At 36.7% G+C, this 24,696-nt stretch overlaps 3 protein-coding genes across 5 annotated transcripts; 2 read left to right on the top strand and 1 right to left on the bottom strand.

Moving 5' to 3' along the window:
• The first annotated feature begins 6,935 nt into the window (after nt 1–6,935).
• On the top strand, nt 6,936–11,963 carry LOC124161906 (39S ribosomal protein L12, mitochondrial). The gene is made up of 4 exons (XM_046538167.1): nt 6,936–7,222; nt 7,554–7,776; nt 7,887–8,021; nt 11,379–11,963. The coding sequence occupies exons 1-4, from the start codon at nt 7,176–7,178 to the stop codon at nt 11,493–11,495; spliced, it is 522 nt and encodes a 173-aa protein (XP_046394123.1). The 5' UTR covers nt 6,936–7,175; the 3' UTR covers nt 11,496–11,963.
• Nucleotides 11,964–15,137: 3,174 nt separating this feature from the next.
• On the top strand, nt 15,138–17,125 carry LOC124161894 (coiled-coil domain-containing protein 137). Of its 2 annotated transcripts, XM_046538155.1 has the most exons (5): nt 15,138–15,248; nt 15,339–15,469; nt 15,537–15,816; nt 15,891–16,217; nt 16,710–17,125. In XM_046538155.1, the coding sequence occupies exons 2-5, from the start codon at nt 15,393–15,395 to the stop codon at nt 16,893–16,895; spliced, it is 870 nt and encodes a 289-aa protein (XP_046394111.1). In that variant the 5' UTR covers nt 15,138–15,248; nt 15,339–15,392; the 3' UTR covers nt 16,896–17,125. The 2 variants fall into 2 exon arrangements, with proteins under 2 accessions (XP_046394111.1, XP_046394118.1); XM_046538162.1 differs by lacking the exon at nt 15,138–15,248 and having other exon boundaries at nt 15,250–15,469.
• Nucleotides 17,126–23,087: 5,962 nt separating this feature from the next.
• On the bottom strand, nt 23,088–24,648 carry LOC124161882 (ankyrin repeat domain-containing protein 40-like). 2 transcript variants are annotated; one of them, XM_046538134.1, is made up of 4 exons: nt 24,562–24,648; nt 24,322–24,469; nt 23,922–24,250; nt 23,088–23,842 (listed from the first exon to the last, which is right to left on the bottom strand). In XM_046538134.1, exons 2-4 carry the CDS (start codon nt 24,444–24,446, stop codon nt 23,430–23,432), a joined length of 867 nt encoding a protein of 288 aa, XP_046394090.1. In that variant the 5' UTR covers nt 24,447–24,469; nt 24,562–24,648; the 3' UTR covers nt 23,088–23,429. The 2 variants fall into 2 exon arrangements, with proteins under 2 accessions (XP_046394090.1, XP_046394099.1); XM_046538143.1 differs by having other exon boundaries at nt 24,574–24,594.
• Nucleotides 24,649–24,696: the final 48 nt, after the last annotated feature.

Here is a 24,696-nt window from a genome sequence, read left to right as displayed (position 1 = left end):
TTCATGATCATCATTTCATGAAATAGATGAAGCCATTAAAAGTAATTCTAGAGCTTAAAATGTTATTTTTCCAGAAGAGGATGTACACAGCTTGTTTCTGTCATTTCATCATCCAATCCTCCACATTTAAGGATAGCACGATGTTGATTATGTGTGAGTTTTAGCATATTTAATTTGTTGAAAAGAATTCAATATTCGCGTGAAAATTTACCCTGTTCTTTATATTTGGGACAAGCGTGAGTGTTGGTAGCAAAATTGTCGGGTGAGGAGAAGGTGTTTTAAGACTTAGCTCCCTGTGTGGTTACGTGATGAGGGTGATAAGATTATCTACAAATGGCTTAAAATGTGGATGGCAGGCTGTCTCTTTATCTCCTTCTCGGGAACCTGAGGTCTGAGTAGAGGAGGCAACTTTAAGAGAAATGCGACTAGATGGAGGAGGATATGATGCAGCAATAAATGACAAACCAACTTTTTCGTGAAGATTAGCAGGAAACAGCTGATTTAGGGAGTGCTAACAATGGAATTTTTGCTCCATATGTTATCTGGAAACAGAAGTCAGTAGCAGTTTCACACTATCAAGCAGTGATAATCATACTGGCAAAGCTGGGCAAGGAGGAAACAGTTCTTCTGGTGCAGTACCCTTGCAGCATAAGGCACAACTGCCTTGACAAAACTTGGGGCGGCAGCAGAAATACCAACAGAGTGATATGTTCTGGTGTAATTTCAACCAACCAGGATACAAACCATCTGACTTTTTGTTCAGGGGTGAAAATAAGGAAATTGGAAATAGATACAGGCATGTCAATGATAGGGGAGAATTCAGAATCAATTTTGTAGGGGGGTTATGATGTGCATTCGGGGAGTATGGAATACCCCCCTGGAAGGAAGGGGCTTTCTTCTGTTTTAAATGTCTTGTAGGGAGTGCTATGCTTTATGATTAATACTACTCAAACTTCTCTCACGTTTGGGTCATGTAGCCATGTATTTGCATATTCTCCCTTTATTCCTTTGCAAGGATAGAAAAACAAGTACAAATTGAGGTTTCACAAAGTAAAGCCAGAAGTTATCAGTTATATTTTATTCAACCTACTTCAGTATGTATGTGACCATCTACCTTTGTATAATAATAATAATATAATTTATTCCACATTATGGTACATGAAATTTTAACAGCTTACTTAAGCATGAGTTTTTACAAGGTGGAATACATATAGGCACCCCTGTGGTAAGGACCAGTGTTGGGGTTGCCACCTCTTAAATTAACAAGCTGACAGCTGGCTGGTACGGCCAAAACAAAAGAATATGCCATAACTAATGAGTCGAAGTACACTTTTTTAACATGTGTTCCTTTGAGAATGTTGTGAAGGATTGAAACATAAAAACAAATGAAAACAAACTCATTAATTACCATTATACTTATATAGAAATATTCCATACACTGTACAGAAATCAGACTAATAACATACAATGTTAAAATAAAGTACAAAGATAATATTTACAAGTACCTACTCTTCAATATTGTCTGTGGAGAACAGCCATATTTTCAATTCACGTAAAAACAACATCAAGGACTTTATAGAGGTGATATGAAATGGTAGAAGGTTAAACATCTTAGTAGTACAATAAAAATAAGACCTCTAAAAGCTTCGTTATTCAGTTTTGGAATAGGTACTCTATTCCGTGGCCTCAAGCCATGGTAGGAAATATTTACATAGCCAGTGACATTTCCGCCTCTGATATAAAACATGGGTAGGACTCTATAAACATATAAATCTCTAAGGGGTAAAACACCGAGTAATTTAAATAATGGATAAGAAGCGTCATCTCTTTTTGCACCCGTTATCATTCCTATTATTTTCTACTGTGACAATAAAACTGGATTTAGATTTGAGATATATGTTCCACCCCAACAACAAAGACCATACTGCAGTTTTGAATTAACTGGTGAGTTGTATACACTTTTTAGTATGTACAGGTAAATTAAATATCTGTCTTATGTAATTATTCATATCAGTTCGACTGCCCTTTTTGGGAATTGGTATTACAACAGCAATTTTCATACCCTCGGGAAACTCACCCGAATTGAAACTAAGATTTATTATAAAGGATATTACAGGAGCTAATATTTCACTAACATATTTTGGAGTGAAGGCTGAAACTCCATCAAATCCTGGCGTTTTATTTGTTTTAAGTTTTTTGATGACATTAGTTACCTCAAAAGCAGTGGTTGGGTACGTGAAAAAGAGTCCTGAAAAGTGCTTAATTGGAAATGAACGACTAAATTGTGAGTTACTGTCTATAGCCTCCATTGTATTTCTCATTTTCTTCACGACGCCAACAAAGAAGCTATTAAATTCTTTTGAAATATCTAGGGGATTTGTCAAAAACTATACCTGCGGCCTATCAGGTACACATATTTTTTCAGTTACAGCCTTAGTACCACTTACACCAAGGACACTGTTGATCACTTGCCATTGCTTTTTTAAATCATTTTTATTAAACAGATTCAAGTAGTAACTTTCTTTTCTGACAATCATCTCATTTCTAAGCTTAGTACATACAGCACTGAAATATCTATGCAGTTTTTTGTCATCTGGCTTATTTTTAAGTTTCTTATATAATTAATATATATTTCTCTGTGACAGCCATTTACATAGATCAGTGGTCATCCAAGGTTGGATTGGTGTATACTTAACCCTACGGGTTGTCACAGAATTTTCTACATTTTGTGTTAATTTCTTTGAAAAGATGTTGAAAGCTATAGTAACATCTTGTTGGTCATATACAGTAGACCAGTCGACACAGCTTAATGACAGTTTCAATTTGGGGTGGTCAGTTCTCTTAATGTCTTGATTTTTTCGTGGATCCTTCTTTTGGACTTTCTCAGTGTGAGAAATAGTAAGTGCGCATGTGGTTAGATCATGGTCACTTCGACCTGAGGAAATACCACTCGATTTAAATTTAACATTGCTCTTACATCTTAGGTATATGTGGTCAATATGTATACATAAACATATATGTTTGACAATATACATATATGTTTGGCTATTTCCAAAAGTTTTAGTTGGACTGCTTATTAATTGTTCCAATCCGTAGCTTGACATAATCGTATTATACTTGTCTACATTAGGTGTTTGTTTTAAAATATATAAATTCATGTCACCAGTGACAATCTAATTTTTTTTCTGAACAAGCACAAAAGACAAGATTCAGTTCTTCTAAAAAGTTATGTACACTGTTTGAGTGCAGGCGGTAGACGGCAACAACAGAAAGGGACATACCCCCAAGATCAATAGTTACCTTGATAACATCAGCAGTTCCCATATCTACTGTACTCTTACTAACATTGTAAATATGGGATACGTAAACCACTACAATGCCTGCTCATCGCACTTAACAAATTGGTTATACCCTTTAATATTATAAAGAAAGGTTTCACAATCTTTCACCCAGATTTCTGTTAGTACTATTACTTGAGGTAATTTGTTTAGGGAACCTAAAAAAAAATATAATCGGGTGTTTTACCGGCGTAGGTGTTGGATGAAAAGTTCTCGGGCTTTCCACCGGGTAATAGAGATTAAATAAAAAATTTATTACACGGTGGAGAGCCCGAGAACTTTTCATCCAACCTAAAAAAAAACTTCAAAGGAACTGAAGTTTTCTCTCAAGCTTCGAATATTCTGATTCATTATGACCAAGTCATTACCTTTGCCACAGAAATCATTGAAAATTGAAAAAGATTCCTCATTTAGTGCCATGGAAATAGTTTTAAGTACACCAGGATATCCTTTCATTAACATCTTGGACAAAAACAAGATTGAACGTTACAAGGCAACATTTGCATCATGGAAACGAATAATGCTAAGGAAATATAGAAAAATATTTTATAACAGGGAGATAGCACAATATGAACAAATTATGCTATCACAAATTAATAATATCATCTTTTGTTTATATAGTTATATTTAATGATAAAATTTTCTTTTTTCCTTATGAAAATTTTTCCATTTCTAATCCATAAAAATCTATAATCTTTTTTTTCTTCTGCACTTCTCGAGCAGCGGCAAATAGCTTCCTCCTATCTGGACATAGGCTTTCATTGATGTAGATGGGGTTGCTCGTTGCCAAGCCCAGGTGTAGGGTCGAAAGGGTCCTTTTCACTCGCCTTTTCTGCAACATTTCTTCCTTGATGGCTCTTCTGACGAACTTGACCAATATGCCCGGCGGCCTTGCTCCTTCGCGTCGTTTGCCCAGGTGATGACAAATATCAACCATTTCTTGAGTAATGCTCATGTCAAGTGTGTTTCCAACTTTTTTAACAACATCAAATGTGTCCTCGTTTAACTCCTGTGGAATCCCATGAATTTCAAGGGAGTTGGATAGATGATACTGCTCGTTCACATCAATATCTTTTTCCAAGGTTAACACACGCTCTTTTAAAGTAGTGTTTTCCTGTCTAAGCTGGTCAATAAGTGCAAGATATTCAGAAATTTTTGTGTTATTTCCTTCGAGGAGTTTTTTGTTGTCGTCCGTTTGCATGTGCACAAACTCCATTGCAGTGTTCAGATCAGCCTCCATACGCGCTCTATCTTTGCCTCTTCAAGCATGAGAATTACTTGAGAAATATTTGTGTCCTCGCACACGGAGGACACCGCCATATCTGATTTTCAGAACTTATATAATCCACGTCCCCTATGTTCACAGAGTGGGAACGAAACCCTAGGGCGGGCTCGCGGGGATACACTACTGGGGCAGGGACTGTAAGCGCGAGCTTTTCTCCTCTGCACCCAGAAGGGGAAGGACGGGAAGGAACAAGGAAGGAGGCGCCACCGTGATGAGAGCCCGACGACGCCTCCGGGGAGTGGATAGGGAAGGAAGGGAAGGGACGAGGAGTCCCGCACCGTCACAAGGCGGGCGGGCCCTACTATAAGCGAAACCAAGCATACGCAATTAATATTCTACCAATTCTAGTAGATTTTCCTATGAGGAAGAAAAATCTATCGATCGAATCGGTAGATACCCCCGGGATTTCACGTAACGTAGTGAACACACTTAACTCTGGAATCAAACTTGACCCGTCACTGCAGGACTTGCCCTTGGGTAGCGGAGCACCAGCCTAGCACGTCCAACGACTGAACCATGACTGACATGTGTACTTCTCATTCTTTACTTTCAAAACTCATCAGACCTGCACCTACCTTTGTATTTAATGTGCTACTCATTCTTTATTTTTAAAACTCAGCAGAACCTTATGATTGTGTTGGTCTGCGAGTCACCTAAGTAAAATCCAATTCACATTTTTTAATTATAGAGCAAACACACTCCTACGTACCAAGCAAGAAACAATGTCTTACTACACATCCTGAAAAATCTTCCATTTAATACTAATGAAATGTTACTTGAACCAGGAAGAGGTTGCCAACCTGGGATGCAGGACATGTCAGATTACTACAAAGCCAGATTACAGAGATTACAATGCATGTTTCTCGAAGTCTTGTAATATTGATATCTGTGGTACCTTGATGATGGAATCAAGGATGGTGGTGATATGACCAGTCAAAAATTGTCCGTTATGGTGCTGACTATAGGAAGTTTATTTGGAGCCCTGCAAGCCAGTGGCGGATACAGAAAAAACTCAAGGGGGGGGCGCAACATATCTTGAGTTGTCTTTACTTTTATCGTAATAAAAGATGATCAAGTCAAAGGCAAAGTATATCGAAATTTTATTTAAAGTGATTATAAACATGTAAAAGACAATGCCATCTTATGATATAAAAAAGTTACAATTGTGGTTTTGCAATGTTCGGCAATACAAGCGGACCCGCAAGGGGGGGGGCGCGCACCCCCTGCGCCCCCCATCTGTATCCGCCAATGCTGCAAGCAGAGTAAGCAACAAGGTCCGCTGGGGGGTGACGAAGGTGAGCCATTCTTAAGAGAATAAAGAAGGAAAAACCATCTTGGGTTATAATCTACGTACTTTTTCTCTTAGGTAATCTGACCCAGGTTGACTCTGGGAGGAAGCAATCCCAACAATCATTAGTAACTGCCTGTTGCAGTGTGAATAGGGAATGTTTGTACCAGCAGCTCCTTCTTTTGCCATCATTCATTTGGAGGATTTGGATTTGGCCTTCCAGTTTTCTCTGAAGATGGCGGATGAGTTCTCAGGAGCTTGACATATGCTCCATCTTCACTTGTCTCTGCCATTATCGACTTATATTAAAATTGTTTCAGTATATTCCTCTTTCTTTAACCTATGTAATAATTGTCTTGGCCAGTTGAGGAGATTCCATAGTGTGGTGGTTTTTTTGTTGTATTGAGAGTATAATGGTGATAGAGGCTGAAATCTCTTGCATTGTGAGTAGATTAATTATTTTCTCCTGCTTTAAATCTTATAGATTAGGTGACATATAGATTTCTTCATATTTAATCCCCTCATTTGCTTTTCTACAGTTTCTCTGCATCCTTGCGGTAAAATAATCATAGTATGGTAGCCTTCCTGGAGCAGTTATGCATGTTCACTGTCATAAGAATGGGTGACCTTCAAGAGAAATAGCAAATGATGCTTGTGAATATGATGGAAATAATGTCTTAAAATTCTGCATGTTGGTTGATGGCTACGCTTACGGTACGTATGTCTGTAGCTGCCTCTGCGATACATACTTGAAAGCTGTTGACCACTGATAGTGGTGAACATGGTAAGACTGGAATACTATGATGGTGGCTTAAATGTAATGGAATTTACCTTATTTCCATTTATCTTATATCCATTTGAGATCAAGGGAATTTATTGGGTTGATAATAGTTTAGTTGATAATTTTAAGTAACTCCCATAAGAAATATACAAAATCGCAGTTGGTGGTGATTTGAATTTGGCGCTTGATCGACCATTCTATCGACCACCATCGACAGAGTCGACGCATCGGGCATCGATCTGTCGCCGGTATCGAAATCTACGTTCAATCGAGAGGGAGCAGAAGAGGAAACATACGAAGCCTGTTCACTTTTATAAAGTTGTGTCAGTTTTACAACCATCGTGTTTGTTTTTTTGTCGTTCTTTTATGAGGGAGAAGGTACTCTGTGTTAACTTTTGTGCTGGACTACTTTTTATATCCAGTGATTGAATCTATCGAGGTCCAAAGTCAGTTGATGATTTACTGGTTCCCAAACTCAAGAAGATGAATTCCATCGTTAGAAATTATCGGCATTTAAGCCGCTGTAAATGGTAATTATATGCTAATGTATTAATTATACTCATTATATAGAGCAATTTTAAGTAACTTCCATAAGTGATGTGTGTGTAATCACGTTAAAAGCGAAATATACTCGATCGCAAAACGATTTTGTGCGTTTCCACTGTACAATGGTGCGAAAGAGATTTAAGTGTGTGTATGGCACTTATATTGCCAGTAATTTTTCCGTTTGATTACAACTGTGCGTATAAATCGTTGCATTTGAGGTGTTAGGTATTTGTTGAAGAAGATGAAATGAAGATGCTCACATGGCGTCTATTACTCTGATGAATTTTAAGTAAAGTGTGTTTAATTTAATTTCAGTGGAATATCAGGGGTATACAAGCAATTTTCTACCCAGGTCTTAACAATGCCTAAGACTGAAAATGAACCTAAAGTAGAGTCTGCCAAGTTAAACCGAATCGTGAATGATATTGCCAGTTTAAATTTAATAGAAGTTTCAGAACTTAGTGCTCTTTTAAGAAAAACTCTCAATCTTCCTGATACCCCAATGATGGCTATTTCGCAATCTGTCGCCTCACCTAAGGTAAGATAACTTTAAGAAAGTAATTAATGTGATCGTCCTTTGGCAAAGGACTGAAGCGAATAAATTCAAAAATGCCACCTAATGGAATTTTAATCCGTTATTTTATTTAGGAGGAGGAAGAAGAAGCAGCTCCAAAAAGTGTGAAAACTAGTTTTACCGTCAAATTGTTGAAATTTGATGATTCGAAAAAGGTTGCTTTGATTAAGGAAGTGAAAAACCTTCTGGAAGGAATGAACTTGGTTCAGGTAAATCATTTTCCAATTCAGTATGGGTTAGTAATTATCGGTGTAGAAGATAGCATTTTCTTAGTTCTAAATATCATACGTACGATAATACCTGTAATTATATAAAAATATATTCACAGACATTTCCAGGAGACCTTTTTTGTCACTGTGTGCTGAAAGGTGTTTCAAGGATGTGTGTTTTCTCACAGTTTGTTGGAGTACCATTCTCTACTGATTTTAACCCACTCGTATTCAATGTCTAGGTTACTCACAGCATTTCGTACTTCAGTAGTCTCAGAAAAAGAAAATAAGAGGGAGTGAGGTTGCTGTAGAAACGGTTGAGTTGAATGAGGGGGTATGAATGAGACTTATAGGAGTGTGTTAAATGTCAGTAGCGAATAATACTTCTCTGAATTAGGAGTGGAGAAAAGGTTAATGAGGTTTCAATGATTTTGGCTCCCACACGAGCTTTAGCCTTTCTCATAATTAGAGAAACACTCAGTATTGTTCATTCATGAAGTTGTTCTCTTTAGTGGTAAGTTCTTTGTGTCCATATGGAGGTTGCTCTAAGCAGGGTTGCAGCTAGGAATTAAGGCTAGGGGGGTTAAGGTGCAACTAATATCGGGGTGTTTGGAGGTATTGAATACCCACCAGGATAAGCGGTAGGTGCGAGATTAATAAATTGCGGAATTTTATGAAAAACGGTTCAAAATGGTGAGTTTTATGGCTGTCAGGGTCTTGCTACGAGCAAACAAATCACAGTTATCTCAAACAACCCATAGTGGTAAGGTTTTAGGGTGGATGTCAGGGCCATGTTAAGAAGAACCCTATTGGAAAAATTCAATGGGAAAAAATTCAATTGAAATGTTCAATTGAAAAGTGACAAATTGCAATTGAATTTTTTCCAATTGAAAAATTTTTAATTGAAAAATTCAATTGAAATATGTCACTTTTCAATTGAACGGTTCAATTGAAAAAATACAAATACATCCAATATGGTAAACTTATTATTAGGTAGGATATACTTAACATCTAAATTTCACGAATCCCGAATTCTGAATAAATAAAATATGTGAACATAAATTAAAGTTGATATATTTTTAGATGCAGTGTCATAAAAACTTTAATTGGGCTTTTCCACATCTTCCATCACTTCTCACAATCAACAATAGTTATCGAAAAGCTGTGTAATTTTGCCATGATTATCAGAACAACAACTATACCACGAGAGCCACATCTTTTACCAGTTCAAACAACGTTGAATAGTTGTCGAAAAGCAAACGTTTTTCCGCGATTAGCGATAACAACTTCACCAACAAATATCTCACACCTCTTTATCTAAGAAAGGCTACTTTAAAATACTAATTAATATAATTCTGGTTTTGCATTAAGCCAACGTAACTTGTTTTTCACAACAGAAACATGTCACTCATGTTTATACAAGAACACGGGAATTTCACTTAACACAAACAAACCTGCGTGATACACACTATTCCGACAATGCTAGTAGTTTTTTGTCGGCGAAGTAATGCACGTATGCATAATTAAGTTGAATAAATATGCTTACATTTTAAACACAAACGTTAGTATAACCAGTCAAAAAACTGAAGGCAAATGATACATTACTAAATGAACACACTAAAGCACAACAATCACATCAAGACTTCCACTATATCACTGAAGAGACACACGAATGACCTAACACAACGCTGTGGGGATCAAGCACAGGTTAAATAACAACGATATTAAATAGTCTTTTCTCCACAAGCAAAAATTTAACCACAATTGACCACAACACAGTCAACCATGTGCACGTAAACATATGAATAACGGTAATTTTGATTTCAATTGAATATTGGAGAATTCAATTGAATATTTTAGAATTCAATTGAGTATTTGAGATTTCAATAGGATATTTGGGAATTCCATTGAAAATTTGAGAATTCAATTGAAAATTTGAAAATTCAATTTAATTTTTGGATATTCAATTGAATACAAGGAAATCCAATTGAAAATTGGCATTTTCAATTGAATTCAATTGGAATTTTCAATTGAATCGGCTGATTTTTTCCAATAGGGAAGCAGTCCCCAAAAATGCCTTTCATATGGCAGATAGGGATGCTAGGCTGGTGCTTTTCATTTGGCAGGCAGAGATGTAGCAAGAATGAACAAACAGAAAAATGTTCAATTATCACTCAAGGGTTAAACAGTGTGATTGGACGACCTTTAACCAAAGCGATCATTAACCCTGGTGAGAAATCAGACACCTCTTCACTTCCCTGTCTTCCCTCCTTTTTCTCACTCGCAACCTTTAGCCGGCCCTGAATTTTGCTAACGATAGGCGACGTCATAAGAGCATTTTCATTGCTGCGTTTTGCATTCCCGGCGTTTATCGCATGTGCTATATGTTTAGTTAACGTGCGGCCAGTGATTTTTATGAGATCAATATTTCTTCCTAAAATGGCTTATCAAACAGACCGTGAATTTGACGCAATTTAGACCGTGAAAACCTGGAAAAAATCGTGAATTTTATAAATTAGTTAGAGTGGGAACCCTGATTATTCCTCGTGGAGATTTTTTGTAGAAATCGAATGACTGTGCTTTAGCGAGTGCTTGAAAAACCAGGGAATCATGGTAGCCTGGTGGGTAATGCTTGTCTACTTACTTAAGAATCCCTGGTTCAAATCTTAGGTGAAGGCTTAGGACATCCCAATCAAAAATCCATTGTGTAAATTGGCATGGAGAAAGGAATTGCTCACCCGAATGTGTGAAGTTCAAATGCCTGAGGCTGGGTGAGGGGGCTCTACTCTCACTCAATCAAGTTATCCTTTGGGTTGTAGCTCTGAGGGAGAATTAAAACCATTCAAATGAGGTGCAATGACTCTGACTCAGAGATGTGTGTGCTTGTTGCCAGCATGGATGGAAGAATCAAAGTGTTCTTCGTCCGTTTCTCAAAACGTCCTTCCTATAAAAATTTGCAGTTCTAGACACTGCATCTAAATCATAGTTATATGTTTTTATGACTTTAGTGTGTTGAAACCAGTCGAGGTTAGTATTTTGATAATTAGTTAAGAAAATACATCATTTAATTATTTTTAATTTTACAAACTTATTAATAAGTAGTGCCTAACTAAACTAAGATGTTTGCATAGTCTTTTTATTATTTTACCCTGGAGTTCTTCATGTATTGCAGAATAATTTATGTTCGAGGATGTTAAGCAAACTTTGTGTACAAGGTACATTCTTAAAAGGATAATTAGAATTATATTAGTATGTAGATTATAATAATAACTTGTTTACTAAAGAAATATTAATTGTATTGTTTCTCCAGGTCTATATTTGAAATTTAAGATGGAATGTGTCATGTTCATTTTTCAGGCAAAAAAGTTTGTGGAAAGTGCACCCACTGTAGTGAAAGCAGATCTTCCCAAAGATGAAGCTGAGAAATTGAAGGAATCACTTTCTAAAGTTGGTGCAGTTTGTGAAATTGAGTGAATCATGGCTTTTCTACAAAGTTCTACTCAGCCTAATTTCTTTCAGTGTTATACATCCATAGAAATCCTGTACAGTTCAAATTACTCCTTATAATTGGATAATTTTAATTTACCATCAATACTTGTGATAATTCGTTGCAGTTATGGAAATCTATGTTAAAATCTCTTGCTATCCTTTCAAAACGTAAAGGACCAAATTAGTTGATGAAAAATGACTTGCGATCAGTTTTCAATCTTAGTATGGAGTTCATCTTTTTTTACATGAAATATGGTAGCCTAGTATATTCTTTCATGGTATAGTGGGTACTAAATGAGCCACAATGAGCTCAGTCTTATGAAGGCTGATATGGTTAAGTTTACCCATGTTTGGTGAATTTATTTCGCTTATGCACTTCTATCTGCAGTTATTTGTGGACCTGTTGCTGATCACTCAATAAAAGTGATGAAGTAGCGTTGTCTTCTGTGTTAATTTTTGAGTCAGCTTTTTATTTAAACTGTGTCTCCATCTTGGCTCCTTTTCTTTGGATCAAATTATTGCTGTAGTGGAAATGCTGGAAGACTAAATTGGTGGAAGCAGTTTTAAATGTTGTAAATTAGGGCTAGGAAACCATAAAAGTTAAAGGATGAGAGCCAATACTAAGGAAATGATAAGTGTCCACTAATGTGCATTAAAATCTCTGGCAGAGCCTTGTTAACCCAGTGCCCACACTCATGTGGGTAAATACATGAACAAATATGATTGCACAGAATTAGTACAGAGCGTTATGTGACCATGTGTTCTCATGTGCTTAGGGTTGTTTGCAGGATTGAATTATGATGGTGATTATTTTCACTAAATAGGAACTTACAGGGATACCTTATCCCAGGTAGATACCCAGTATTGGCCAAACGTAGGCTTTTGGTCAGCCCAAAATCACCTACTGTCATTTATTGATAGAATAATGAAGGACAAAATACCAGTGGGGTCAAATGTAGGATATAAGGGAGGGATCTAGAGAGTAAGGAACTGAGGAATTGCAAATGGTGTGTGTTTTGGGGTAAGGCAGGTGGAAATTAAAAGAATAAATGAAAAATAAGATATAATGCTGAGTTGAATCAATTAACTGAAAGTGAAGGCATTTCCCAATATTTGAAAGCATGGAGAACAAAGTGGGCAGGCCATATAACGAAAATAGAAGAAAAATTTCCCTAAGAAAAGTTGTACCACTCAAGAAGGAAAGGCCGATCAAGACTCAGATGGTTAGATTACGAAACTACTAGCTTGCTGCTCCGTGGCGTAAATATAGGGGATAAGGGGATAGATCCCCCCCTCCCCCAAGCCTCAGAGGAATAAAAAGGTATTCAAAACTTTTGTCTAGTTTTGACATATACATAATAACTGCATCAGCTTAAGTTAAATTTTTAGTGCCAAAATGATGTTAAATGTATTTCCAGGCATGTCATTTTTCAAAAATTTTACTGGACCCCACGTTGCCTGTTGGTGGGGGGGGGGGGGATTGCCAGGCCATCGTATTACCCCAAAGCATATTCCAAGTTACGCCAGCTGCTGCTGCTGAACAGCAAGGGATGGTAGAGAAGAGCCAACACTAGGCCGACTGAAAAATACAAATCAGTTTAAGAGTTAGTCAGAATTATATTGTTAAATATAACCAGCCAAGTATTTTAAGATCTCAAGGTATTCGAAAAATTTCTCCCTAAAAGGTATATTGCCACCAGATGTCTCAAAATGTGTTAGTTAATTTTCCTCTGTTGACATATGCCAATGTTGACTCAATGTCATTCAACAATATTGGCCCAATGTTGTTTGCCTATAATAGGCTGATGATTTCTTTGCCAGCATTGGCCTTATATCAGTTATGTGGGCTGCATGCGGTGGCTCTGCACAGCCAGTGCTGGGCCAATATCTGATACGAACTTAAGGTCGCATCCAATATTATGTGCATACCAATATTGGTATGATAAACATGGAAGATACTATGAATTATACTTAATAGAGCATAATGGAAGTCTGAATTAGAGGTAAACTGTGCAGCTTATGCAGTTATCATAAAAGAAAATGTTTAATTAATTGTACATAAGTCTGCCAAATGTTTAAAGGGAAATAGGCCTAGATGGGAAGGGGCAGAGTCAAAAATTGGAACACGGTGTTCCACATTTTGACTCGGCTCTTCTGGGCTCCAAATGTTTGAACTAAGATGAGATTAAGGACTGGGAACAAAGAGGTATTCTGAAGTTGTAAGAAATTCAAGTCAGGTGAAAAGTATGTGGAGGATTGGGGTGATAGTAAGTAGCAATGAGAAGTAATTAGGAGAGAATTTCATACTTCACCCTGAAATTGATGGGATGTTAAAATTCCTTATAATGGTAGTTAAGAATGCATTCACAAATATTTATGACTTCAATACATGCTGACAAGCTAATGGGAGGGCTGACTTTGTGATGAACATTATTTGTATCATGATATTAAATTCCTAATTTTGGGCATTCCAGCCAAAAGAGCTTTCTTTATTGATAGAAATATGTTCATATAGCATCATAAATATCTTATGAGCATTGGGATTAAAACTAAAACCATTTATTTTTGCAGCCTTATTTGGTGTGCAGGAAATGAACTTGAGAAAATTGATTTATTTAATCATGAGGGGGGAAATTCAGTAAAGAAAGGCATGTGAAAGTATAAGAGGAGCAAGCATGTTAACATGCTTGCTCCTCTGCTGAGTGGAAATGCGATGACGGAGCAAGGGATAGCTATCAGGTCACTTAGATCACTGGTTTTACGAATGCTGAATGGAGGGGCAGTGAGGAAGGAAGGAAGGAAGAACATGAAGGCTGAAAAGGAGAAATTGCTAAATTACATGGAAAGAGGAAAGTGTGATTAGAACTCTTAATATAACATCAATTTAAATACTTATATAGTTTTGTATTATAACTAACAATATATATATTTAGTAGCATTGGCACAGCGAGGGGGGTTTTGGGGGATAAAACCCCCCCAGAGCTCAGACATCTTTTAGTTTACTCCATTTTACTTAATTGGATTGATATTACGAATAGAATAGTGCAAGGATTAATATAAAATATCCCTCGGGAAGCCGTAAAACTCACCATTGTGAGCCATTTATCTTAAAATTCCGCAATTTATTAATCTCGCACCTACCGCTTATCCTGGTGGGTATTCCACACCCCCACACACCCCGGTATTATTTGCACCTAACCCCCCCCCCCCCCGCCTTAATTCCTAGCTGCGCCCCTGATTAGTAGGTAAAGTAGATTTTTTTGGGTGCGGTGCACCCATTCACTGAAAATTTTATTTTAGACTCTGAGCTTCGACGTGGACTCCTTCACGGTGTCTATGGCGGTCACCTCTGGTATGTAGCATAGAGAAAGGTAAGTATTAGCGAGGATTCTCCTCTTTGTTATTAGTAAGTAAGGGGATCCAAGATCGAGCATGTTTTGAGGATAATAAAAGACAATACTGAAGTCATAATTTTATAAATGTCGCATTGAGATAGTTTAGCTGAATGTAATAGTATATTTAAAATAGTATTGAACCGGATCCGTACTGCCGTTTTGCCCCAATATTCATTTAAATTTAAGCTGATTTAAGCATTCTGATTTGAGCAAGTGTGTGAAGCTTTCGTTGAGGTCAGCACTGTTCTTGAACGCATGTGGCTTGTCAATTGTTATTTGAGGAGATTTGCGCGTGGTGGAAAAATGTACGGTCCGAGGTTTCGCGGTCGGTGATTTGATTGAGGTGAGGAATCGTCTGTAAAAATTATAGCGACTATGGCTTGTGCAAGAAATGATAATTTTTAAACCCAATTATGTGGTGCATGTGTGTTAGTTTCCTCAGCTAGTGACTGACGTATGTGAAAGTTTAACCGTCCTATTCATCGCAATGGGTCGTAAGATTCCTGGAAAGAAATGTAAGAAAATTAAGGATCCAGAGAAGCAGCGGGCGGCTAGATTGGAAAGGTAGGAATTTGGATGTTTTAAATGTGCGTATAATACGCTGGAATTATATGCAATTGTTACTTTGCAGTTTAAATGGTAAGATAGACCTACCTCCTGCTCTACCAGATGCCCAAGAAGTTCCTCACAGTCTTGAAAGGTTGATGGAGCTAAAAAATTGTGGCAGGGAGAAATTGAAGGTAAAGAAAAGAAAGAAGAACAAGGGGAAATTAATCACCTCGAATCAATTATTTGGAAAGGAAGTAGCCTTGCCAGGAATGGCCAAGGCCCTCAGGCCAACTCCAAACTTAAATCAAAAGAAAGGAGAGTCTGATGATCATTTTCTCCATAGGGTCGAGAGACTCTGTCAGGTAAATGTTTCGTTTTTTGTTCATTGCGTCTTAATCTTGACATTTGGTTAACCATGGTCATATTTTTCAAGCAGAACATGATTAAAGAGACAAAATTCGAAAAGAAGTTTGGCGTGGAAGTTCATCGTAATCCTACATCTGGCGTCATTGAAGAAGTAACAAAATGCAATGAGGATGAATTAGACCGTGGGAAAATAATTCCTAAGAAGCTGGCGTCGAAAGTTTTCGTCAATGTTAAGCGATCCAAAGCTAAGAAAGCGGTAAAGAAATTATCCAAGATAGAAAAGCAGCAGAGTGATTTTGGACATCTTAGAGATGAAGTCAAGTTCGGGGAAGTGGTGCATCAGCCTCCGACATTGAAGGTGTTTCCAAAGAAAACTCAGAATAAAGCCAATGGAAGGGTGAGGCGTTTATTTTTAATTTCTCTAAAATATCGTCTTTTATGCTGGATTTCGTGATTGTTCAAGTATGGGTGAATCTTGTGCATCAAAGAATGGCCTGTTAGCTCATACACATTGGAATATAATGCACCAGTTGTGCCATTAAAATAAAATACCTTGCTCTGAGGGCTCACCTGAAGCACTTAATATATTCTTGTCGGGCAGCCAGCTAATTAACATGTCTGCTCCTTTTAATGTTATGTTTATTTGAACTATCAGTTGTAGTCAATCTGACTCCTATATAGTTAACCACCGAGTTTAATGAAGCAAACTGGAGGAATAATTATTTTTATTCCTTCAAACTTGATGCATTTTGGTTATCATTTATTTGGCATATTGTATGGGAGCTCGTAAATATGTTTCTGTGCACACGAGCAGGTGTTATGTATGATCATGGTTCATTAAATGCTTTTTTGTTTCATCTAATTGATCCTTTCTTTCTTCCTACTGTAGCCTGGACAGAAGGATTTGATTCTAAAAAAACTACTCTTGCCAGCATTTGGTGCTTCAGGAAGTGGCAGTGCAGGAAAGGCTAAGTGGAAGGAGTTGTCCCCTGGTGATAGGATGAAAATTGAACAAAGGCGGGAGAATGCTGTGTTTGCATACAAAATGCTGAAAGCTCAAAAGTCTCTGAAGTAAAAAACTAAATTTATGTGTTGTGCAGATGTCTGTTATTATATTTTTAATTTTCTTTGAGTTTGACTGAAAATCAAATGAGCACTTTAATTTTACTGCCATGTTTACATTGAGCTTCACTTTAATCTGCTTTTGCATTATAACTGAAACATTCTATGAATTTCAAAAGGCAGAGGTGTGATGCTGTTATTGGAATGAATGGTGGTCCAATAAAATATTGAATTCAACGTTAACTAGCTTTGATTTTGTTTAAGTCAGAAGATGCTTGAATTAAACCATTTTGGTTGACTGTTGAGAAAGATTGGATGTTATGTAGTATGCATCTTTTGGGTATGATGATCATCATGTGATTTGATTATTGGCTTGAACATTTTCATCTTAGTATATGTTCTTCCATGTAGAATGACAACACTTCTGGAAATGAATGATAAGGAATTTATTTTTATGCGCTTAGTATTATTTGAAGTTTTAATTTAAAATGTCTTCTCAGCATTATGATGTTTCACTTTGATTAAAAGTCTTACTAGTCCTTTCCTTCCTTCAGATATTTGTCCCAGTCAACATATCATTCACTTTTAAAGCAGCAATGTCTTTTGGAATCGATTCTAGATTAGAAATAACCTTTATTTTTGTCCCTTGAGTATTGTACTCCCTTTTTGTGCGAGTTCTTTTTAGTAGAAGAGATTTTGAGTTTGCATTGAGTTTAGAATTTTTACGCATGTTTTGAATTCATACTTTGTGTGTTGCTTCTTAAATTTGCTGGATATACCCAAGCATATTCTTGATGAAACCTCAAATTTCCTTGATCTCATTATTCCTGTTATTTTTGGCTTGTATTGAAGCTGTATAAGTTATTTTATGTATTAAGTGTGTAACTTAGTACCTAGGTTAAGGAATATATGGGTATCAACAAGTAAACATCAGTGATATGTTGTTTCAATTAGCAACTAAATATCCTTGGCTACAGCATTATATCGTTATGTAGATAGGATCCATGTGGAAATAGTTACACAAGTGTGCTAAATGACTACAAAAATGGCTACACTGTGTGTGCTTCTACATAGGTTATGTTTGTGGCTGCATAAGGTGTGCAGGTGGTTACAAAATCTCCAGTATAAAATTGGAAGCTATGCTGGCTAGAATCTGCCTTCCAAAATCCATTTTGCAAGCTAAAAATCTAGCTGGACAAATCCACCATGTAAGCCATAATCCAGATTTACCTTTACAAACTAGAACTAGATTTCAGTGGTTCGAGAGATAGGATTGGGAAAATCTGTCTGGAAAAAGTCTCTCAAATTGCCATTCCTGCCATGAATCCAATAAAACTCCAGACTGGAATCAATCATGCATGCTATGTGGGCTGAGTAAGAGGTTATGGAGGTTGTGTAGTCATGTGTGTGGACACTTCATGCATGGAATGCATCCCTAATCCGTTATTTTTCCCATTTTATCGTTAGCCTCTTTTTTACTGAAGCTACTGCTGCTGTCTAGCCAATGTGTGGGTTCATATGCTGTAAACTATTAAAAAGTTGACCCATTTGAAAATGACATCACATTTAGCTGTCGTTAAGAAAGAACTGGAAACAGCCATACCATATCCATTGTTTCATTATTGTTGTAATCGTAATAAGTGTATAATTTTATTGTGGGAGTGCATTCTGAATCACACATGATGTGCGTTAAGATGTCAGTGTTGAAGTAGTAATTATGAACAGCATTGTGATTCGGAGAATGTGAAGCATAAGTGTGATCTGAAATGGCTTTTTACTCTTTCTTCTTGCTTGGTGCTGGAATGTTTGTTTTGAATGAGGAATATTCCCTACCCATGAGTATCCGTAAACATTGGCTCCCTTTATCCACATCCAATGAATAAGAAATTTTTGTAGTGTGTGCGATCCCCAGCTTTCCTAGTGTGTTTGCTACAGTGCCACTTTAATGCATGCTATAGCTCTTTGGAAAATTGTGGACGATGTGTATGTGCTAATCAGAATGCACCCCTGAACTACATTAGATTATGTTATTGAGTTTAAAAAGCCATCCCAAGCTACTAAGACAAAAATGAACTATAACTGAATGGAATTTCTACAACTATCTGGTTTTGGCAAAGTGATCATAACTTGCTTGTGTGCTATGGACACGATTGCTTATGGAGCTAAGCATGAAATCAAGATATGTCTAGTAATTTGATGATTTTGATACTGAGCATTGGGTACCACTCTGTTAGTGGTATGGGAGGGAGAAATTATTATTCCTTTTGAATCTTACCTGTGATTAAGTTAATGGAATTTATGATGTTATTGCTTATTCAATAAATAACTTGTGTAATTGATAGCAATACTGATTCATTTGTTTATATGGCAGTGAAAGTTACCTGTCGATGTTCAAATATGTATAGTGGATTGAAAGAGGACTTGGTGGAAGTATTCATTGTGCTCTGCTGTGATAAAAAAAATCACTTTCACTCTACTCCCATAGAAGACACATCTTTCAGTAGATCGAATACCTATTCTATTACCAGTATCAAATACTGTTTTATATAATTGCTTGGAACCCTTTAGGTTAATAATTATACACACAGTAGTATTGTATACCTTAAAAACTTCATCTAATTTTGTATTTTGCAGTATGTTATGACGTTTAGATCCTAGAAAAGTTTAAATGTAATTTCTATAAAATGTGCATATTTTAGCTGCTCTTTAGCTTTCTAAAGGCAATAATTCAAACTGAAGCCTGATTAAGGGAATAAGTACAGGAAAGTTAGGTGAGGGAATTGTATCAAATAGTGTTGGGGTTACATTTTCTCTATGAAAAGCCTCCTTGTAATCCACCACCAGGCATTTCATATTTGAGCAGAATGAAGCATAACCAGTAGGATGAATTTTTTTGTAGAAACCTATATGATTGCTGTGACAGAACAAATGGAAGTGAAACACTATTATGATACACAGGTGAGCTTTAAGTAAAATGTAAGCGATGAAATAATCTTTAATGTGCCAGTTAAAATCAAAGGTTGATTGAATGGCTCAGTGCCTCAATGGCAGTTGACTTTATGGCTGAAGTTAATCCATCAAAATTGGAAATGGCATTATGTTGCTTACCTCTAGTATGCATATCTTTTTAACACCTTCAAGAATAAGTTTCACATTGTGTTTCACCCAGTTATTGGAATATTAATAAGGAACTGTCTGCATGAAGGCAGCAAATTATAGCCCAGCACTGAAAACAATGTTTTCTAGTTAGGGCGGATGTGTAAAAAGATGGTAAGGTAAAGGTGATGTTGTGAGGTTAATTACGTATGAAATGTCATTGAGGGCTCCAAAATGAGACATTGAGTGGTTAGTGATTAGGCTATGCAGGTCAATTGGATGATGAGAACCTTTGTGGTGCATTCAAATTATAATTTGTGATCCTATTTGTCAACTCATGTTTACGCTATACTCATGTCTATTATGCTCAGCTATGTATATGCCACCTTTTCATCTCTTTTCAAATGAGTTTGATCACTATTCTAATAGATTGATCGAAAGTGATGTTACTGTAAAAGACTACAATGTAGTACAGTGAATTATTTATTTTTGTGCTACACAGATATTGGGGCTTGCATTCATTGCAGGGGTAAGATAAATGTCTATCCAGTGAAAGCAATTTCTTTTTTACATAACCATTAATTTTTAAGGAGAATAATTAGTAATGCTAAGTAAATAAAATTTTAAAGTACGTAAAAAAAATTCCTTGAATATGTTCCTTTAATGTTTTGCAACTCTCTAAAGCAGGGGTTCCCAAACTGGGGGGCGTGGAGAAATTCCAGGGGGGGCGTGACACCCAAATGAAATAAATAAAAAAATTTCAAAAATACTCTCCTCAGATCTTTGAAATAAAGTCTTTCTAAGTTTTCATAATTGTTTTTGTAAAATTTCAATAAAGTTGTAAACTTTATCAAAGAAGGTTACAGGTAATGATATTCGTTTTTCATGTAATACTTGTTTTAATTTTCATCATACGTACAATTATTGAATCTTTCCATTCTGCGTTACCTCATTCAACAGTGAACAAAAAAATCTACCTACTCACCGTATCAAGTAGGCACATACTTGTACGAGTACAAGTAGGAGTTGGTATGTATGGCACCATGGAAATAGGGTAGTATTGCAAAATGGAAAGCTGATATGTGTAGTGGGGGGGGAGGGCGTGGTACAAAAAAGTTTGGGAACCCCTGCTCTAAAGAAAAATAATTTGGCAAATAATATTCAGGGAGACATTACTGTTCAGTAATTGAGAAATGACTAATTCCTGCAATACATTCAGAAATTAAGGAATTGTGAAACATGGAAGGGGCCTAAATTTACCCCAATATCCACTGTCATGGTATTCATTAATTTCTCTGGCTTTGGATAATGTTTTTTTGGCTGTCCTGTATGCTTTTCATGGTGCATTCAATATAAGTATATAAAACCCAAAAGAGGCCAGAAAAACAAAGTATTAAAGCTGATTGATATGAGAGCTATCTTTACTTAAACTTTCTTCAAAGAAGACTGGGTAAGTAAATTTTTGAATGATTGAGAATTTTTAAGGGAATTAGCTTGACGAAAGGAGACATCAAAGCCTGCAGTGTACGAATCTTGAGATTAATGTTCTATGTTTGCTTATTTGCACTTATCTTTGGAAAAAGTCATCGTAAATCATAATTGTAGAACAAAAAAAATGATTTTGAATTCAACAACAAATATAATTTAAAAAATTAAGTTGATGACTGTAATGCAAACTATTTTTCAAAACAAGAATCCCTCTCGCATGGCACATCAGGTAACGTTCTAAAATACTGCTACCCATGCACAAAAAATAATGAACATTTATCATGGCACTTTTACCCCTAAGATAATTCTTTCTGATTAATTTGCCATTAGCTACCGAGTAGTTTATTAAGGCTGTTTTACACAGTACACGGAATTGTGCAATCTGACGTACGTGCGAAGGCGTAATCTAAATTACATCATGTAAAGCGGTGAATTGCTAGAACACATGCGAGAATGCGTAGATGCGCAAAATAGCCCGTTCTAATTTCGTTCATGCATTCGCGCAATTCCACGCCATTTTAGAAATTAATGCAGCTCTAACCTGCGCAATTCCGTGCCCCGTGTAAAACAGCCTTTAGACTATAATGCTCTGCAGACAACAGCAATGCTATTTTATTCATTCAAGTTTCGACCAACATCCACTCTTGGACGCTATTCAATACCATGATTTTTTAAACCACGTTTTCTAAAAAAAACTTATGTCCACAGGTATCAAAACATTTACCTGCTATGTTTTCCTTTAAAGTTGAATTACACATAGTAGTAGCTGAAATTAACTATGAGCCATGTTTATTTAAAAGCTTAGATTAATTGAAATATTAATAGAATACAGTTTTACAGTAATTTAAAATAACATTTAACATACATGATGTAATTATTAGTAATAAAAATTGAACTACTCTTAAGGCCGTTTTACACAGGGCATGTACAAGCACAATCTGACGTGTGTACGAAGGCGCAGTCAAAATTGCATTGTGAAGCGGTGAATTGCTAGAACACATGCGAGAATGCGTGGACGTAAGATGGCAAAATAGCCCTTGCTCTAATTTCGTCCATGCATTCGCGCAATTCCCCGCCATTTTAGATATTGATGCAGTTCTAACCTGTGCAATTCCGTGCCCTGTGTAAAACAGCCTTTATGGTATGCACACTATTTACACAGGTAAAGTAGTCAGTATGAATGTCAGTAGAAAGGTAGAAAATCTAAAGATTATTTACCTTATTTCTATTCCACATAAGAGTTAAAGCTAGACATGCTAGTTCGAAAAGACTTGCAATTCTTAACACAGAATTTTCCTATCCATTAACGGCACCCTCAATTTTACCATGTCATAGCCTCATTTATAGCCACTTGTACTGAGGGCATAAGAGTAATTCCAGCAATCATTACTTGACACAATGTTGTATCAAAAGATATTATACCTGTGACCTTTACATGCTTGATCCAGAGCAGTCACAATTTTCATATACATACACCTTTCCCCAAAACTAGGTAGTTTACCTTGAGGATAAATTGAATTACACAATATTGCAAATTAAATACAACAATTTATACACTGACATTAAGAGCTAACCCTTGCGAAATCAAGGAAACGTTCACCGTAACTTTTTCATTGCTCAGAAGTAAGAACACTGTGACTCATGCACACTTAAGTAAAGTCCTTCCTTTGAAGACTAGATCCATAAGTCATGGCTAAGGTTGTTTCTGATCTACTCATTGTGGAAATGATTACAAGGAAAATCTAAAAACACTACTTTTATACAGTTTCATCTCGCTCAACATAAAAAAATCAAATGCTGTGCAGGAAGCAAAATACATCTAATTGTGTCTGGGGAATCTCCCTCGCCATTGAAGACAATGTTACTGACAGTGAATCTCATAGCTACGATCTGTAACTTCATTGCGCAACTTTTGGCATTACTCCAATAAGTTGGTTGACCAAAACAAGATTGTGCTTAGAAATTAATACAAAATTGTTTGATTTTTCAACAAGCCCATTGCCTGGTAATTATTGTTACTCATTCCTGACCCTGGAGGATTGAAAGGTAGTACGCCATTTGGCCTCAAAGACTTAATTGATTCCTCTGGTGTGGATCTAGGCTGATTTGCAACAGATGGTGGTGCCACTGTTTTCGAAAGACCAGATACGACTAATTCCAGCTCTTGAAAGCTTTTCAACCTTAGCACATCTTTATCATTGCGAATGATTGTGTTTGGTAATTTTCGGACACGTACGACATCACTTATGATTACACCCAATTCTTCACAGCAAGTTCTCAGAAGTTTGGAATAAGTAAGTTCTGATGGATTTGCAACGTCAACTTCAATGAAGTCTGGATCACTGATGTTGGCCACACGCACTTTCAGCACCATTTCTGAAATGCAGAAAGTTACCTTGGGTAAAACAAAATTGCATTGTTTGATTCCACATGTTTATTTAGACTGAAGACTCACCATCTGTTTGGTCATAAACAGAGGAATTTTTGAGATGCTGAGAATCGGCTACAACAAGGGTTGTCTTTCTTGGAAGTGGATTTGATGTTAAATTGACGGAAGGGTCGAGAGGTGGGTGCGATAGGTAATGTGGAATAATTGGAAGAGTGTTTTCTATTACAGTGGGATTACTGCCATCATCACCAAGCAGTTTGCGAGAATCAGGAGATGAGCAGATAGAGAGAGGGCTTTCTCCCTTTTTGGAGACACACCTTTTGTCAGCCCCATGTTTAAGCAGAAGGGAGATGATATTTGTATGCCCTCTCTTTGACGCCCAATGGAGGGCAGTCCTGGGAAAATGAAAGATTTTAGTGTCAAAATAGCGAACTATTAGGGGAAAAGTCTATATTTGGAATATTACCATCCATTAACCGGGTGCTGGGCGTTAATATTGATCCCAGTTGCCAATAAAATTCGAACCGACTGCTCATCTCCGAGGGATGAAGCTTGGCGTAATTTCTCTTCCAACTCTTTAGAGGGATCCATTTGTTAACTTATGCTAAGCGAAACTGACGGAAATTATAGAAGAAATTATTACAACTATGACAATGACAACAAACGCTATTTCCAACCGAGAAGATCATCGTAAACACACGATTACAGTTTTCTTTACAGTTGAATCGCGGACATTTCACGCAGTTCTATTGTTAATCCCATGATGCGTTTTGTTGTGAAGGCTGGTGCTGCCATCTTCCGTAATCAATTTTGCCGGCAATCTTCTCTCCCCGGCCCCGGC

The sequence above is a fragment of the Ischnura elegans genome, chromosome 1 (genome assembly GCF_921293095.1).
Source record: "Ischnura elegans chromosome 1, ioIscEleg1.1, whole genome shotgun sequence".
NCBI classification, from domain to species: Eukaryota; Metazoa; Arthropoda; class Insecta; order Odonata; family Coenagrionidae; genus Ischnura; species Ischnura elegans.
The sequence above is the reverse complement of the archived record's forward strand: the minus strand, read 5'-3'. Positions and strand labels throughout refer to the sequence as shown.